Raw genomic sequence first — 18,300 nt, 5'->3', positions numbered from 1 at the left:
GCACGTTCATGACAATCAACACAGGACTGTGTGAAGGGAGAACAGCACAAGCCACCCGTCGGGGCCCCAGCTCAGCACTCTCTCCCCGAAGTGGCTGGAAACAGACCCCGGTACCTGGCCGCTGAGGCCGCCTGCATAAGCCATTAGCCACCCCAACCCCCACCCCCGCTACATTCTAGGGCAACAAATGCATTGCCAGTACGCCATGGGGCCCAGCCAGGCCCAATCATGTTCCCTAAAAGCTGCTCCCGGGCTTTCACTGCAGTTTTGTCAGGAGGAGTATAACTTCTAACCAGTGCATACAACCAGTTGTCCTTCCAGCCTCAGCACCAGCTCGCACTCACCCGTTCTGAGTGACAGACGGACGACATGCCTCTCGGTCTCCTTACCCAGGCCTCTGACTGTGACTTCACTTTCAAAAAAGTGTACTAACCCTTGTGTACTGATGCAGGGAATGTCAGTTGGTGCAGACGCTATGGAAATTCCTCGAAAAATTAAGAACAGAACTACTATATGATCTAGCAATTCTGCATCTGGGTATTTATCCAAAACAATGAAATCACTATCTTGAAAAGCTATCTGTACCTCTACATTCACTGTAGCATTATTTACAATAGCCAAGGTACAGGGACAACCTCAATGTCCAAGGGCTGATAAACCAGTAACGAAGATGTGTGTGTATGTGTGTGTGTGTGTGTATATATATATATGGAATACTGTTCAGCCATAAATGGGAGTTCCTGCTCTTTGCAAGAATATGGATGGACCGTGAGGGCATTATGCTTAGTGAGATAAGTCAGAGAAAAACAAATGCTGTGTGATCTCACTTACATGTGGAATCTAAAAACACCTAAACTCAGATAAGAAAACAGACTGGTGGTTTCCAGAGGCAGGGTGGGTGTGAGTGGTGTATGGTGAAGGGGGTCGAAAGACACAAACGTCCAGTTATAAAACAAATATGTCTCGGGAATGAAATATTCTGCGTGGGGACCGGTTAACACTGTTGTGTTGTGTACATGAAAGTTGCTGGGACAGTAGACCTTACAGGTTTTCATCCAGAGAAAAAAAAATGTCAGGATGTGAGGTGATGGATGTTAACTAGACCAACTGGTGATCGATTTGCAATGTGTACAAATATCAAGCCGTTATGTGGGTGGCCAGGAGTCAGAAGCAAGGGGTTGGAAGGTGATCCAGGCAGAGGGTGCTGGGTTCTGAAGGGACAGGAAGAGGAGAGGGACACAGGGATGTCCCCTACCTTCCTCCTGAGCTGCTTCTACCATGGAGCCTGGGCTGGGCAGACAAGCCAAGGGCCCTGGGAGCCTGCAGGGCTGAGGTCAGGACTCTGAGGGGCTGTGCACACGGTTGCTGCTGTTTTGATGGGCTCGTGTCCCTTGAAACCTAGGAAGTGAGGCCTGACTTCCCAAAAACAAATCCCTTTGGGGTGGGGGCTCTAGGCGGCAGCTGGGCTCATGCCCCACCCCTGGATGCCCCTCCCAAGATGCCCCTGTCCTGCCTCTAGGGATCCCAGACACCACTTCCTCACACCTGGCACCCAGCTGACTCCTAATCTGTGGGGTCAAGCCTTCCTCCATTCCTGGCACACCAGCGCTTCACTGCAGGGATCAGCACTGACAGTCAGTTCCTGCAGGTTGGGCCCTCTCAGCTCTAGACCATCAGCCAGACCAGCAGAGTCTGGGAGAGCACTTTCCGGAACCAGGGCCCTCCAGGGTCCTCCTCTATGCTCCCTGCCCCGCTCTGAGGGGCCACTGTGGGAGGCCAGGGAGAGGAGGCTGAGGGCGAGTGGCTGATTGGAAGGGGCCACCACTCTGTCCATGGAGAAAGGTCTGGGGCTGGGAGGGGGTGGACCAGCTCCCAACCTCCAAGGTGCTTTCCCACCAAGACAGAGTCGAGGTTCTGGACCTTGAAGGACAGGCAGCAGAGTCAGGAGAGAGGACTGTAGTGCAAATCCTGCTGGTGGAGACGGGGAGGAGAGCTGCTGGCCCTGGAGCGGGCAAAGCTCCAGCCAACAACCAACATTAACCAGCGAGGCCTCCACCCTGGGAACCAGAGCAGAGTCACTTCCACAGGACTGCTTGGTGCCTGAGAAAACTCCATAGTGACCCTCCGGGCTCTGCGGCCTGGCTGCGCTCAGAACGGACTCCAGCGAAGAGCCCAGGTGACACCAGCGGGTGCCTAGTTGTTCCGACACGTCGTTTCACCCCTCACCCTCCCACCCAGCTTCTCCAGCAACAGAGGTGAGCCTCCTCCCACCACCCCACCCCAGGGCCCCTGGGCGACGCTGGAGGTGCGGCTGTCCTCAGCCTGGACAAAGAGCTCAGGGCAGAAGGCCCTGTTCCTCTGCCCACTCCTTCCAGACCTGCGGCAGAGGAGGGAGTGGAGGTTGTTGGGGGCGGGGACGCTGGGGGCTGTTGAGACATGGCAGCCTGGCCCCACTGGACGCCCACTAGTAGGGGGGCCCGCAGGGGCTTTAATGGGGGAGTCCTGCCCCGAAGATGTGCATTTGCTTATTGAGTGGGAAAGAGATCCTCTTCCACACAGAAGGAGAAATAGCACCTGCCTTTAGCCCTGCCATTCCTCCCTGCTCCCCTCCTTCCCGCCAAGGACACGGTCACCACCAACAGGCCTCATCATTGTTTACCTCTGTGACCCTCCCTAGGAGGGTGAGGACACCTGGCTCTTCTGGAGGCTTCTTTCGGACATCTCCCCACTGGAGAACCTGGCAGCCCAGGCTGCTCTCCGGAGCTTCCAGGAAGGGGGATGGAGGCCTTCTGGGGGTCCCCTCCAGCTGACTGTGGAAGGCCCAGCATCATCCAGCCTCATGGTCTCCTGGTGGTGGCCCCTCGGAACGTCCTAGGACACTGTCTGTGCAGAGCAGTAAACTAAGTTCCTGGGATGAAACAGAGATTCGGGCCAACATTTAAAATCATCACTAGGAAACTGCAACTCTGCAGGCTCTGCAGACCGTGTGAGGTAGCCTTGGGCTGGAGGGACCAGCTCCCCTGTCCTCCTGGGTCTCCGACCTTCCAAGAACATCAAGTCACGCCAGGTGAGGCATCTGCAAGATGCAGGAGCCTCAGCCCTTCAGGGCCTTTGGGGACTAGTCTCCAGGAACCAGGCCGTGCACTGTTGGGGTAAGGTCCTTGGCTTGGATCCCATCCAGCCCGGTACCACCCAAGAACCAGAACCTGGCTGAGAGGCCACGTGGGGATGGGGCGGTGTGCACTCTGGCCGCTGTCTCCCTCTGTGTCTTCCTGCGAACAGGTGCCTCCTCAGGCCCGCAGCACCTGGGGCTCCACTGCCAGGTGAAGTCCCAGCTGCCAGGCCACCTCGGGGAGGGGACATGGGAGGTGGGGCTGCCACCAAACGCCACCTGCCAAGCCCGCAGCCACAGGCCGTCTGGGAGCCATGCTGGAGGCCCATGTGTCCTGCCCTGGCCCAGCTATCAGGATGGAAGGCTTCCTTCCTCCTCACTGAGCATCCCATGGGGAGAGTCTTCTGGTCAGAGAGACAGCCTGTGTGTGCTTCCCACTTCCCACTGCAGCTCCTATGACAGGGCCGTGGACACCAGGCTGTAGACAGACTTGGAGCCACAGATGAGGTGGGTCCTCGCAGGGGAACAGTAGCAGCTCCAGGCGGCTTGCCCTCTGCTGTCAGCCTGAAGCCACCACCGCCTCCTGCCATGTGGGCACCTATGAACCGCAGCCAACCCTGCCTGTCTCCAGCTCTAATCAAGGGCCCTGAGGAACCAAAGGGGGTCAGCACGGCCCCTCCCCTGCAGGCACCGGCCCAACCCAGACCTCCTGCCCAGAACCTCGGGCTACGCTGACTCTTTTCTGCCCAACGCCCACACAGTGCCAGACTCTCTGGGAAGCAGCTGCCTTGTTCAGTGCTGACCCACCCACTGCCACTGCGGAGGGCAGCCTGTGCCCTGGGGATTCACCGGGAGGAACGAGGCGCCACAACCCTGCGGTCAGCACACCAAGGAGTGCACAGGGGCCAGGATGTCAGGCCTCTCCCAGCCCCTGCACCCCACATGCACTTGGGGAGGTCAACACATCTCAACGACTTACGCCTGGAGGCTGCAGACCCTCCTGGCACTGGGCTGTGGGCCTCAGGGTCACCCTGACAAGGAGGACACTCTGCTGGCCCAGCTCTTAAGGGCAGCCTTGTACCCTCTGGTCGCTCCAAACACCCACTCAAGGGATTTCAGTGGGTGACCAAGACAGGATAATGTGAACAAAAATAAAGCTGGCTGAAAAAGCACAAAGGGTGCACTCTTCAAACCCACAGGCACGCTGCTGCCGTGTGTGGACACCATCCCTGAAGGGCAGTGCCTGGGGTCCTATCAACTTCAGGAGAGCGACTTAAGAAATACACTCTGCATTTCTTTTAGAAACTTTTATTGCGCATAAAATGGCCCATTCCCCTTTGTAAGTCAGTTGTTTTCTGTAAACTCCACTTTCTGCCCTACTGAAAAAAATCCTGCTCTTTGGAAAGATCGGGAATAGCCTCTCATTGCTGGTCAGGGCAGCTGGAGGATGGCTCCTGGGGCAAAGGCCGGAAGACGCCATCTGAGCAGGCTGGGCCCTTGGCCTTGGCATGGGCTCGCTCACACCCAGCGCTGCAGAGGGAGACTTCCTGCGGCCCTGCCCACGTGGGGACGCGACAGGAGCCATGCGTTCCCAGAGCTGGAAACCGCAGCAGCCTGTCAGCAGGCACTACGACAACCTGCACACTAGTGGTTATGAAATGGAGCGTTCAGAAAAAGTGCTCTACTGGAGCCCGAAGGCGCAGCACCGCGCAAGGGAGCTGGGGAGTGTTTCCGAGCTTCTTTGCAGCTCCGGGCCTTCCCCATGTTGGCAGGCACGGTGCGCTTCCGCGGGGCGGTGCCGCGTCCCTTCTGGCTGCTTCATAAACCCGTCCTTGTCCCGGGTGGGCAGGGGCTCGCGGGACGGGCCTGGCAGTCACGGTGCACCGGGTGGTGGGTGGGAAGGGCTGGCAAAGGCCACACAGGCGATGAATCCTGTCCCAAGCCCAGCTTTATTGGAAGGCTGGGGTTTAAAGATGCAATCTAGAACACCCTCTGCTCCCCTGTTAAGAAAGGAGAACAGAAATAGAGGCTCTGCTTCAACAAGCAGGAAGTGAGGGTCCGAGCCACAAGCCCCCTGGATTCCAGGGGGTGACGGATGACAGCTTTGGGACAGACTCAAGAAGAAGACAGTTCTCCGCTCCTTTGCAGTGAGAATGAATGTGTTCAAGTTGAGGCACGATGTGGTTCCCCAAGGACGTTCCGAGGCTGGTGTGGATGCCCCTCATCCTGCCCTTGCAGCTTCCCTTTCCAGCGTGTGGTCCTGCTCCACCAGGTGGGCTGGAGGGCCTCAGGACAGGCCGAGCTCCTTTGCAGACGGGCACGGCTGCTGCAGATTCTGACGGCTCTGGGAGCTGGACACGGTCAGCCCCTGGCCGAACCGCAGCCCGAGCTGGCTCCATGGTGCTTCTCATTCCGTGCCTCCCCACAAAGAGGTGTGAGCGGGGGGGCTGAGCAGAAGCTGCCGCGCGCGCACGTGTGTGTGTGCGCATGTGCGTGTGTGTGTGTGTGTGTGCGTGCGTGTGCGTGTGACTCCCCGACCAGAGTCCCGTCTGCGTGCTGTCACCGCAACTCCGGTTGCTGGGTCCGGGCCTCACCAAGCAGGGTCCCTCATGCTGGTGCCGTGGCCTAAACCGTCTTCAGTCAACGTGGGAGATGAGACCTTGGCTCCAAAACGGAGAGAAACACGGGTCCTATGGACCCGGGATTTCAACAGGGAGGATTCTGAGCAGTACCTGGCCAGCAGCCTGGCCTCCAGCAGCTCAAGTACATCCTTGATGAGTGAGCGGTGCAGACACGGACACCTGGGGCCAGGCACAGGGGATGGGAGCAGCGCACGGGGGCCCACATGGGTTCTCTCTGACAGGAGGGCTCCGGTCAGCCCCAGGAAGAAGGGGGTGATGAATGGAGGGCAGCGCGGTCAGCTGGGACCCAGCTCCACGCCCCGACCTGGGTGCTGGGGCATGAGGGTCCCAGTAAAGATACAAAAGTGAAGCTGCTTCAAGTATAAAAAAATAAGTTAATTGACAAAGAGGGTCCCCAGAGGCTGCATCTCCCAGGCTGTCAGCCTCGTTTGGTGCAAGCACAGGAACCAGGCGTGGAGGACAGCCTCCCACCCGCCGCGAGGCGTCCATGACAAGGCCAGCCTGCTGGCGGGGCCAGAACCTGGGGCCCCGCCCAACCCCAAAGTCAGTATTTTCCAGTGTTGAGAATTAAAAGCAAATGCAGCAGCCGCAGGGCACAGCCAGGAGGCCTGGGGTGTGGGCTGGGCTTCTCGTCCACTTCTGCGTGGTGCCAGGGGAGCGTGGTCACTGCGTCCTCCCAGGCACCTTCCCTGGGCACGCCCCCACACTCGCACGCTCTGGAGTGGGCGGGCAGGGGGCTTCCTCCAAGGAGGCTGAGCCGCTGGACAACCAGCTTCACCCACGGCTCCCCACAGCTCGGATGCCTGAACCCTTCTCAGAGCCACGTGGACCTGAGTGCAAACTCCCCGGAGGCCCAGGCCCTCTCAGACCGGGGGTCCGGGAGGGGGATCTGGGCAGTGCGCAGACCGGCCAGGGCTGGGCTGGGCTCAGGACCAGTGCAGGCTGAAGCCCTTGGACAGCATGGCGGCCTCCAGGTCCTTGTCCTCCTCCTTCTCCCGCAACCGCTGCTCCTCCAGCAGGGCTACCAGGGCGTCTCTTTGCTCCACCACCTCCAGCATCTCGTTCAGGATCCTCTTCTCCTCCGCCAGCTCCTCCTCCGTCTTCAGGTGGTCTGAGCAGAACCACACAGGTGAGTCCTCTGCAGGGCGGAGGCAGGGGGCCTGCCCCAACCGCCCCCATGCCCGCCCCGCGCCGCCTACCTTCCACCGCCATCCGCTCGCGGAGCTCCTGCTGCAGCCGGCTCTGCCGGTCTTCCAGCTCCAGCTCCCGAGCACTGGGGGTTTGGGGGGGAAGGGAAACAAGGAGCTGACTGGTGGGGGTGGCACAGCCCTCATCCCCCACACTAGGAGGGGCTGTGCTCCTGCTGCAACAGGCCCTGGGCCCACACCCCCCTCCACCCTTGCCCGAGGAACTCACAAGATCATCAGCTCCGACTCGTAGCGCACCATGGCGTTCTTCTCCTGCACCAGCTTGAACCACTCCTGCATCAGCTTGGGGTCGTCCTTCTTGCCCATGCCTGCCGAGAGAGGGCGTGTCGGGCCACAGAGCTGCTGTCTCCCGCCAAGGACTGTCACACGGGGACAAATGCGGAGGGCTGCCTGCCGCGCCCAGGCCAGGCCCAGGGTGCCTGGGGCCACAAGGGCGCCACGCTCCCCCCAGGGCAGCCTGCGCCTTCCTCTGTCCCCCTTGGCCGGCTCTCACCCCCCAGCGGCTCGCCTGGACCCTCCTGCTGGACCGCTTGCTTTCTCTGGGGGAGGTTCTCGGTGCTCTGCCCTCCTTTTCTCTTTTCCATTCATTTCACGTGTGTTTGGGACTTGCTGGGTCCTAGGTCTGCTGTGAGACCAGTCTAATGAAGAGGCAGATGGCAGACCGGAAATACACTCAGCCTTGCTTTCTGCACACTGAGTGAGGGGCCAGCATTTCGCTGTGGCCACTGACTGAGGCCACCTCATTTCTGAAATCCTGACCAGGGAGGTGCCTCTCTCAACCTTGTGGCCCCTCAGGCTCCTGACAAGTGCTCTGCACACCCCCTGCAATGGCAGCACGGCCCCAGGAGGCGTGGGGGTGGGGGTCTCTCCCAGGGCAGGGCGACTACAGGCTCCCGGCTCTGATCCAAGCCCAGCCGCAGCTTCCGGGGCCGCGGCCGCTCACACTCAGCTACCTGCACCCCCTCGGCTGACCCCTGTCTCCTCCAGCGGTGGCCTGACCCACTTCGGGCTCAGCTGCGGCAGGGGGAGGGAAGAAAGAGCCTTCCAAGGAGCCACATCACGGAGGGGACACCAGGAAGCCCACGGCCGTGGTGAGTCCCACCCTGGTGCAGAAACCAGACTGTGGTGGCTCTTGGCTGTTTTCGGATTACAAGCCGCCCGCAGTCTCAGGGAAGCTGGGGGCCGTCTTCCTAGGGAACTGCGTGAGCACAGCCGGTACCTCTGCCACGGACACCATGTGCTCACGGGCCCTGAAGTCTGCTCACAGCTGAGCTAAGAGGTCTCTCTGAGCTTTGGGGGCATGGGTCGGAAGTCCTCTCCCAGGAAGATCAAACCCAGGGACCCGGCCTCCCACCCCATGCAAGGGCAGGGCACGTTTGCAATGCACTATCCTGGGCCCTGGCTGCTGTGCAGCGCGAGCTGAGTGCTGGGTCAGCTCTCCCTGCCCTCCCGGCAACTCGACTCTTTGGCTTCGAAAGCAGCCCCGTCCAGCTGTGCCCGTTCCTTCCTGAGCGGCTCTGCACGGGGCACCCATGGGGCGTGGACGGCAGTCTCGGGGCGCCAGGACGCCTCCCTCACTGCTCGAGCCAGCTCCAGAGGGATGGCCGAGATGGACGTGGCTGGTGGCGGTCAGCGGGGAGCGAGCGCCAGGGAGGGAAGAGGAAGGTTAGCGGGTTAGCAGGAGCCACACTCCCCGGCCCCGCCCGCATGCGGTCAACGACAATCACCACCACAACGGACTGCAAACCAGACAGAGTTAACACACACACTCAGCAAGACACAGGGAAAGAAGTCTGCTTTCAGTGCTTGTCTGGAAAGAACGGGGCATCTGTGTAGACCAGTCTTGTAAGGACAGTATTCCTCGACTCCACCAGCACAAATCACTGCCCACGGGGCGGGGGCTCCCCCGCGTCCCGGGATGTGAGGCGGAAGGGCCCGACCACGAGCAGTGGCCTGGAGCTGCGGTCACTGCAGCCTGAGCGGCCCGAGGGCTGGACCTGCTCCCTGGCTGCACCCCACTCCCCAGTCCCCCCGAGACAGTCGAAGGGATACTGTACCTTGTGAGGGACTGCCACATACTCAGGGGTTTGTAACAGGGCTACCAGGTGTCAGAGGAAGAAGAGAAAGAGCTGGGCTCCGGGTCCCTGCTTGACTAGTGTCGCTACACCCCTGAGAGGCCGCGGGAAGGAGGTGGGGGTTACGTTACCTTCCTGGACACAGCAAGGGCAGAAGGAGAGAGGTCTACGCCGTGGAGTCCCGCCACTGGGCTCAACTTCAAAAAGGGCCAAACAAGGAGGAGGAGGAGACGAGACGGACAGAGAGGAGGAGGCATTCGGAAGTGGGGAGGGACAGGGAGAAGGTGAAGTGGACAAAAAGCATAAAAGTGAGAAAGGAACAACAGGAGGAAAAGAAAAAAATACAAGAAATGGAAAAGCAGAAGCAAGGGAAACACAATCTACAAATGAGTTCAGTCCTTCCTTCATCCGGCACAGAAACTGGTCGGGAGCAGCCCTGGGCCCGGGCGGGCGGGCACTCTGTCCTCCTCAGGTCCTTGCTGGGGGCGGCGGGTGGGAAGCTAGGAATGACCACAGGGCGCCTCTGAGGCTTGGGGACCCTCCCTGTAAACAGCCAATGTGCCAGCAGGCCTGCCTGAGTGAGAGTTCTCAAGATCTCCATGTGGGTAAATCTAAGTGCTGGGGTTCTCCTGGTGTTGAACCCACGGAGGCAGCGCCCAGTCTCTGATGGGCCCCTAGGGCCGACACCCGCTCTGCTTTGACCCTGAGCAAGGACTTGTCGGCCCAATAAGCTCCCCAGAGGCGGCCCCCGTCTGTATGAATCACCAGCCCGCCTCTGGGCACAGAGAGCGCTGACCACCCCTCTTCTGCCCCTTCTTGTCCTCCAAGGGTCGACACCACAGCGGGCACACTGCTACACTGTGGACAAGTCCAAAACTCACAGAAACAAAGCTGGGGCGTCATGGACGGGGTGACTGAGAGCAGACGGCGTGCAGGGGACGTGGCTAGACTCGGGGCCTGGGGCTGTCAAGGGAGGGGGACTGCTTAGCAAGGGACCATCACAGAACCACAGGCACACGCAGGAGCCACGGCCCCGGGGGCGGGGAGCAGGGGCTGGGCTGTTAGAGACAGCCCTGTTTAGGTGAACACGAGGGCCAAGCAGACGCGTGCTGACCGAGAGGCCCTTCACCTTGCAGCGGGGTGCGTGCAGGTGCCTTGTGATCTCTACAGGCTTTTGTGTGTAAGCCTGGTATCAGGCGAAACGTCAGAACTAAAGCAGAGGCCATGTGTGTGTGTGGTGGGTGTGGACAGAGGCCATGTGTGTGTGTGTGGTGGGTGTGCAGAGGCCGTGTGTGTGTGGTGGGTGTGCAGAGGCCGTGTGTGTGTGTGGTGGGTATGCAGAGGTTGTTTGTGTGTGGTTGGGGTGGGCAGAGGCCGTGTGTGTGTGTGGTGGATGTGTGCAGAGGCTATGTGTATGTGTGTGTCTGTGTGTGCAGGTACAGAGGCCATGTGTGTGGTGGGTATGTCAGAGGCTGTGTGTGTGTGGTGGGTGGGTGCAGAGGCTCTGTGTGTGTATGGTGGGTGTGGACAGAGGCTGTGTGTGTGTGGTGGGTGTGGACAGAGGCCGTGTGTGTGTATGGTGGGTGTGGACAGAGGCTCTGTGTGTGTGTGGTGGGTGTGGGCAAAGGCTGTGTGTGTGTATGGTGGGTGTGGACACAGGCTGTGTGTGTGTGATGGGTGTGGACAGAGGCCATGTGTGTGTATGGTGGGTGTGGACAGAGGCCGTGTGTGTGTGTGGTGGGTGGGTGCAGAGGCTCTGTGTGTGTATGGTGGGTGTGGACAGAGGCTATGTGTGTGTGGTGGGTGTGGACAGAGGCCGTGTGTGTGGACACAGGCTGTGTGTGTGTGGTGGGTGTGGACAGAGGCCATGTGTGTGTATGGTGGGTGTGGACAGAGGCCGTGTGTGGGTGTGGTGGGTGTGCAGAGGCTGTGTGTGTGTGTGGTGGTGTGCAGAGGCCGTGTGTGTGTGTGGTGGTGTGCAGAGGTTGTTTGTATGTGGTGGGTGCGGGCAGAGGCCGTGTGTGTTTATGTGTGGTGAGTGTGCAGAGGCTGTGTGTGTATGTGGTGGATGTGTGCAGAGGCTGTGTGTATGTGTCTGTGTGTGCATGTGCAGAGGCCATGTGTGTGGTGGGTATGTCAGAGGCTGAGTGTGTGTGGTGGGTGGGTGCAGAGGCTCTGTGCGTGTGTGTGTTTTTGTGTGTGCAGAGGCCATGTGTGTGGTTGGTGTGCGTGGAGAGGCTGTGTTTGTGTGGTGGATATGTGCAGAGGCCCTGTGTGTGTGCAGAGGCCGTGTGTGTGTGTAGGGTATGTGCAGAGGTCATATGTGTGTGGCGGGTGTGTCAGAGGCTGTGTGTGTGTGTGTGGTGCGTGTGCAACAATCACGGTGATCCAGTGTTCTGGACAGATGGGGCCATGACCAGCTGGGCACTGAGGCAAGCAAGAAGCTCCTTTCTTACAAACACCCTCGGCTTATACTCGTCTACATCCAGCCTTCTCTGTCTCCAGATTGGTGCTCAGACACCTGCACACATCCTCAAACGATAGGGTCCCCACCGCTGCTGCCCCCTGGGACAGATGTTACACACAAACAGGCTGTGGAGACAGTGGAGCAGCATCTGTGCTCATCAGCAAGGTCAGGGACTCAACACAGTCACACGCATCCAAACAAGGAAGCCTGTGCCTGCAGGTGCAGAGAGACCGTGCTTCCCCTTCCAGACATCACGGAACACAGCTTTAGACCCTTTTATGCAGAGCACGTCCCAGACGCCCTTCCATACAGAAGCCAGTGTGAGACCACAGAACAGGACTCAGGACAGAAATCTGGAGGGGCTCCCCGGTGCCAACGGGCAGTGCAGACACGAAAGGGCCAGAGCCCCAAAGGGTGGGTTGTGCGCTCTTCCTTAACCTTCCTGAGTGCTCTGGTGTTTGCACAGTATATACTTTATAATCAGAAAACCAACCAATAAATACTGTTTTAAGAAGAAGAAAAACCAACCAAACAAGGTGAGTTTCCAACCCCAGACCTGAACCTGACGTGAGAGTGCAAGGGAGGCACAGAGGTGGTTTGGAGCTAACCTCGTCTGGAGATGTGAGAGACACTAGATGTGGTTCACCACAGGAGGCAGAGTGGCCGCCCCTCTCACAGCAAACAAGTCACTTACGTTAGTCTCGTCAGGGACGCGCTCCTGTTTGCGCATCACTCGCAGACCCCAGTCACCACCCCGAGCGCCCACGGCCCGCGGCCTGCAGGGCGTGACAGTTGCCAGCAACCCCCTCCCCGACACCGGGGCAGGCCAGCAGTCAAGAGTTTGAAAAGCTGCAACTTATCATCGTGCAGCCAGGCACATCCCATGGATTCCAAAGGGCTGTGTGCACTGAGTGTGAGAGTGTGTCAGAGATCAAAACACGGGCACATGGGCGGCCTCATCGAACCCCAGCACTGGCCCCAGCGGCTGCCTGGACAGTATCGGCAGGTCTGCCATCCAAGGAGGGCCCCGAGGCTCGGAGTCAACCGTGCACACCCTGGCCAGGATCTGCCTCGCCCTCCACCCAGTGCAGAGGGCCTTCCTTCAGAAACAAACCCGACAAAGGGAGGCAGCCCGAGGACGGGGCGGGCACCAGGCCTGGAAGGGTCACCGCGCCGCCCCTCCCCGCCGAATGGAGAGGTCCAGAGAGGGTGAGTGGCAGGGCTGGGGACACAGAGCGGCCTGAAGCCAGTCTCATCTCCCTGCTCAGGGTCGCTGACACCACCTTGCCTTTTTCGTGGCCTGGGGCCGGCAGGACCCCGCGGGCTGTGGACAGTGGGCAGTCACGGCCAGTCTGGTGGCAATTCCTTGTCTCCGCTCATTCTTTCTATGCTTCCACCCCTCCCATTTTCTCCTACAGGCGTTGTCTGAAGCACTGCACCCTCCCTCCCGCCCCGTCGCCTCACTACAGGGACCCTCAGGGTAGCTAGAACACTGGCTGGTTTGCAAGCTGCATGGCGGTGTGCTGCCTCTGACAGGATAGAAGGTTCTCCCTGACAGGCCTGGCCTATAAGCACAGAGCTGGGGAGATGCCTTATTGGGAAGTTCAGTATGAGACAAACCTCTAGACTGGGGGGAAACGAAGAGGGAAAAGCACGTGAAAACTGAGCTCTAACACACACACACACACAGGCTGGGACACACCCACACACAGAGGCTAGGACATGCGTGCGCACACACATGTGCACACACGCACACAGACTGAGACACCCACGTGTACACGCACACACACAGGCTGGGACATGCACACACACGGGCTGGGACACACACACGCACACACAGGAATGCTGGGGAATTTCGAGCATTTCTGAAATTTCCTAAAAGCAGAACCGAGCCAGGCTCATGCTCAGACGGAACAGATCAGCCAACAATCTGCCAGCATCAACTCAGGGGAGCGGACCACACAGGAAGGCTCAGAGCGGGGTGGGTAGGTGGGGGGCTTCCCCACCTCCCATCACAAGCCATGGCAAAAAATGAAGACCCCCTCCCCAGTCCCTTATGCCGTTTCTAAACCATTCATGCTCTTTCCATTTCCCCTGGAGATGTACAAATCAAGAGGTGAAGTCTGGAAACCAGAAATCGGGTGTAAATATTTCTAATTCAAAGTTCTCCAGAAGAGACGCAGTCTTCTCCTGAAGACGTCCAAGTCTCCTCCCTGGTCTAGAGCAACAAGACCAGCAGCTGGGCAGCGGGACCCTGTCTCTGTTCTTTAACGGATCCTCTGCAATCACAAGGTGCAGCTCTATGAAGAGGAGTCTTGATACTCTCTGGCTCAAAAGGAGACTTTCAACAGGTCTGGAGCCCTTAAAAGTCGGCTGAGAGCCACTCTAAGACCCCAGGGGGGCATGACAGTGCGACAGGCAGGGGCTGGGCAGGGACTTCAGCCTGGACTTCTCCCTCTCACCTCACAGGAAGCACAATCGGTGCTGGGTTCCTGTGGCCCTTTGGGGATGCAACCTGGTGGGCTATAGTCCATGTGGCCACAAAGAGTTGGCTACAACTGAGCACATGCAGTAGACAAGTGATGAGGCTCTACATCTCAGGCTCCAGATTTCAAGAGGGTAAAATTCCACCAAATAACGAGATTGCCAAGTGCTCTGCGGAGGAGACATCAGCAGGAACTGAAACGGGAGCTGCTTCTGACATCTACCTTCTCCTTCCAGACTTGTGGGTGGCGGCAGCCGCCACGTGAGGGTGGAGCCCCTAGAGCCACAGCGGGCTGACATGCGAGGACCCAAATCAGGCAGCAGGGGTTTATAATTCAGAGATACACTGAGCTCCTCTTTCTACATATTTCACTCTCCCCTGGAACTTGTTGGAATTCTATCCCGAAGGCTGGAAGCTGGAATCCAGGGACACAGAAATGGAAATGGCCAGCATCCTATCACTCAAGCATCAGGAGTGAAGGGAACAGAACTGGCCACACGGGGTCATCAGTGTGGCTGCCGTTCTCAAGCTGGGAGGGGAGGCCGAATGCAATGTCAAAGAAATAGGTTTGACAGTCCTTCCCAGGAGACTCTGAATTAAACAAAACAATTGAGATTCATTTGGAATCGACACAGACGTTCCCAGAGGTGTCAGGAGGAGGCAGAAAGTGAGCCCAGGACATCAGTCAGGGTGGGATCTGTTAGTTGGGGTGTAAGCATGAGCCCTTTTACAGCACCAATGGCCATGGGGTGGCAGCACCTGGATACGGGAGGCCTGGAGGGCCGTGTCGAGGGTGGACCCAGACACCCGGGGTCAGAAAGCAGAGGGGAGGCCAGGACACCCACCCCAAGGAGGCCGGAAGCCTCCTTACTGGTGTAGCCTCTCTAAGACCAGGGCTCTATCTTGAGTTGCAATTACAATCATGCTTGGTTTTTAAATGAATGGGCCAGGAAGAGACTCTCTTAGAAGAATGGAATTATGGTTAAAAAAAAAATGAGAGAGAAAGATCTTGCCCGCTCTTCCATTCTGAGACCACTTTCAGGCACGGAGCCTGCCTGGGAGACAGAAGTCTGACCGCCTGACCAGGATGAAGGACTCCAAGAAAGCGCTGGGCCTGGGAGCCCCAGGAGTAGCTACTGGCTCAGCTCCTGATGCGAGGGCAGCCGTCCGAGAGTCCCCACCCAGGTCTAGAGGCGACACCGCTGGCTGGGTGCTTCTCTGGTCCACCACGAGTGGTGAGCCTTGTACGGCGAGGCACCCACAGACTGGACTCCTCTGAGGCAGTGCTTCTACTGTGGAAGCGGCCTGGGACACTTGCTAAAGCAGGTGACCAGGCCTCACCTCCAGGGTCCCTGACGCAGAAGGTCAGGGGTGAGGGTGGGAGGAGGGGGTGAGACTCTGCAGTTCTAACAGGCCCGGTCTGGAGGCTTGGAGGCTGCAGGGACCACACACACAGGACCAGCCTCGACTTCTCCTGAGTTTGGTGAAAAGAGGATGCAGTAGTCCCAGGACAGAGTTGGGGGGGGGGGGCATTTTCAGACGCCTCCCCCGGGCACCTGGACCTTTCAGGTCAGCATGAACACGCGCTGACGGAGGCTATGGGCATCCTGGGGGAGGTGTGAGGGAGGGGGCTTGGGAAGGTTGTGGTGGAGCATGTGCGTGTTGCCTGAGTGTGTATGTGCACGCACATGTGCTGCTACCATCAAACGACCAAACGGTGTCAGTGGGACTGGGATGCAGATCGAATCAGAGGCTGACGCTGTGGCTGGTGAACCTCTAAATTTACAGAGAATTAAAATACCCCAGCAGCAAGGGTTGTCTCAGGTCTCCCCCGGCACACACATATGGGCGAGGCCGAGTCAGCACACTGCTCTGTTTGAGCTGGAAAAGGGCCTGTGCTTTACCATCCGGTTATGGTTATCAGGCTGACTTCTTGCTGTTTGTGAGCGGGGGGTGGGGGGTGGGGGAGTCAGCAGGGTTAGTTCTGTAACAGGTCTGCATACATACCACCCAGATGCAAGTCGATGAGGTCAGTGTAATAAGACTCTCCCCAATAGTCTACAACAAGGAATCGGGGAAGCGTTATTGGATCAGGTAACCCTCTGGCCCCCCAGTCCCTGGCAGTCAAGGGCATGAAGCATAAGAAACACCCAGGGAGGCAGCAGAAAGCATGCGTTTCCCCCAGGCACCCCACAAACATGCTTCAGCCACAGGCCTCCTGGTGCCAGGGGTGGTTCCGAAAACCAAGGCGGTGGGGGGGGGGGGGGGGGGTTGGGGGATGGAGGGGGGCAGTGTGTAGCCAACCAGCAGCTGGGACAGGGCCTTGGCTCTGCTGGAGATCCTGCTGGGATTCAACCTCATCTAATTCAGACTTAGAAAATGTGAGGGGCAGGTCAAAGGCTATGGACTTCCCTAGTTTCACGTATCAGATGCCCCAGACTAAGAGGCTGAAGGCCAGACGCGAACGCCTAAAGAGGCTGTGTTAGCCCTCAGCTTGCCTGTCCACACTTACCCCAAGTGGAGCAGAACCACATCTGCTAAACGGGTCTGAGTGAAGAAGGCCCTGTGGCCCTCAAGGTCACCAGGCCCCCAGAGAGCAGAAAACAGTGGCACCTCACTCCACAGCTGCCCACCAGCACTCCTGTTCGTCACAGCGTGGTGAGGGTGACCCCAGGACCATGACAAACGCAAGCGCAGTCAGCTGCAGCTCACCACCCTTTCCTCCTCATCTCACAACCCAGCAGCTGGTCCCAGCAGCCTCCAGTTCCACACGAGGGCTCCCCTTGGGGGACACAGACACCACACGCTGAATGAGGCTGTCCCAGTAGGTTCCGAAAACAAAGAGGGCTTCCCAGCTGCTCCAGACCACACACCTCAGGAATCTCGGTCTTCTCTGAGGCTCTGACCCCAGACCTGCTGTCCGGATGCACGTGAGCCTTCTCTGGAGGGCAGCTCGGCCACCAGTGGCACCTCAGAGAACCCATGGACTGAGACCGAATGGCCGGTTCAGGAAAGGAGCTGACCAGTGCTGCTCAGCCCACAAGGCCTCCTCAAGGGTTCGGCCACCAGCAAGCACACCAGCAAGAGGAAAGGGACACGAAGCCCAAGAGAAGACGATGTCGCCAGGTGGGAACACAACCCAGGAAGTGAGGTGCTTGAAATGAAGAAAGCAAAGCTCTGAGTTCCTGTGTCCAGCTACTCCATCCTGTTTCCGAAATGCATTGTGGGAGTTTCCCAACAGAGGTACCACTGCATGTATATGAACCAGAGATGCACATTTGGACAAAAGTGCTGGAAAGTCTTGCTTAGTGGACTCTGGATCAGAACTCTGGTTTTCACCCTGCTCTCTGGAATGCCCGGGCTCTGCAGGTGGTGTTCTGGGCTCTCCCAATACCTGACTCACAACTACTTCTAATTCAGCAATAAGTTTCAATAAGGCACACCACGTTCAAATCTGTGATCCACCAGCTTGCGACCCATGGAAGCCCATCACCACGTTGACCTGTGCTGTCAGGTCAGCTTGCTTCTATGTGGCCCCAGGACCACCAGGCTTCCTCTGCCCTGTGTGTGTGAGTGTCCGTCCAGCCTGTCAGGACACTTCATTCATCGATTTAAGTCCTAGCCTGTGGGCAGTCTCACTCAGGGAACCCACCTCTCAAAGCATCCTACCAGCTGACCCTCCAGGCACGGACTGACCCTCCAGGCGCAGGGTGACCATCCAGGCACAGGCTGACCCTCCTGGTGCAGAGTGACCCTCCAGGTGTAGGCTGACCCTCCAGGCACAGGGTGATCCTTCAGGTGCAGGGTGATCCTCCAGGGGCAGGCTGACCCTCCAGGCTCAGGCTGACCTTCCAGGCGCAGGCTGACCCTCCTGGCGCAGAGTGACCCTCCAGGCGCAAGCTGACCCTCCAGGCGCAAGCTGACCCTCCAGGCACAGGGTGACCCTCCAGGTGCAGGCTGACCCTCCTGGCGCAGAGTGACCCTCCAGGCGCAGGGTGACCCTCCTGGCGCAGAGTGACCCTCCAGGCGCAAGCTGACCCTCCAGGCACAGGGTGACCCTCCAGGCGCAGGGTGACCCTCCTGGCGCAGAGTGACCCTCCAGGCGCAAGCTGACCCTCCAGGCACAGGGTGACCCTCCAGGCGCAGGCTGACCCTCCAGGCGCAGGCTGACCCTCCAGGCACAGGGTGACCCTCCAGGTGCAGGCTGACCCTCCAGGCGCAGGCCGGCCCTCCAGACACAGGCCGGCCCTCTAGGCGCAGTGTGACCTTGCAGGCACAGGGTGACCCTCCAGGCTCAGGCTGACCCTCCAG

At 58.9% G+C, this 18,300-nt stretch overlaps 1 protein-coding gene across 21 annotated transcripts in view; it reads right to left on the bottom strand.

Moving 5' to 3' along the window:
* Positions 1–4,404: 4,404 nt before the first annotated feature.
* MICAL3 (microtubule associated monooxygenase, calponin and LIM domain containing 3) overlaps positions 4,405–18,300 on the bottom strand; it is a 156,130-nt gene continuing 142,234 nt past the window's right edge. For 18 of the 21 annotated variants that reach the window (XM_006071401.4, XM_044940888.2, XM_044940889.2 and 15 more), the window contains 4 exons: positions 9,169–9,234; positions 7,171–7,270; positions 6,954–7,027; positions 4,405–6,865 (listed from right to left, as the gene is read on the bottom strand). In XM_006071401.4, the coding sequence (XP_006071463.4) occupies positions 6,681–6,865; positions 6,954–7,027; positions 7,171–7,270; positions 9,169–9,234 (425 nt within the window). In that variant the 3' untranslated portion in view covers positions 4,405–6,680. Of the gene's footprint in view, positions 6,866–6,953; positions 7,028–7,170; positions 7,271–9,168; positions 9,235–15,996; positions 16,048–18,300 lie in introns of all 21 variants that reach the window. The other 3 variants (XM_006071407.4, XM_044940897.2, XM_006071405.4) reach the window with 2 other exon arrangements.

Source organism: Bubalus bubalis, chromosome 4, assembly GCF_019923935.1.
Source record: "Bubalus bubalis isolate 160015118507 breed Murrah chromosome 4, NDDB_SH_1, whole genome shotgun sequence".
Classification (NCBI taxonomy): domain Eukaryota; kingdom Metazoa; phylum Chordata; class Mammalia; order Artiodactyla; family Bovidae; genus Bubalus; species Bubalus bubalis.
The sequence above is the reverse complement of the archived record's forward strand: the minus strand, read 5'-3'. Positions and strand labels throughout refer to the sequence as shown.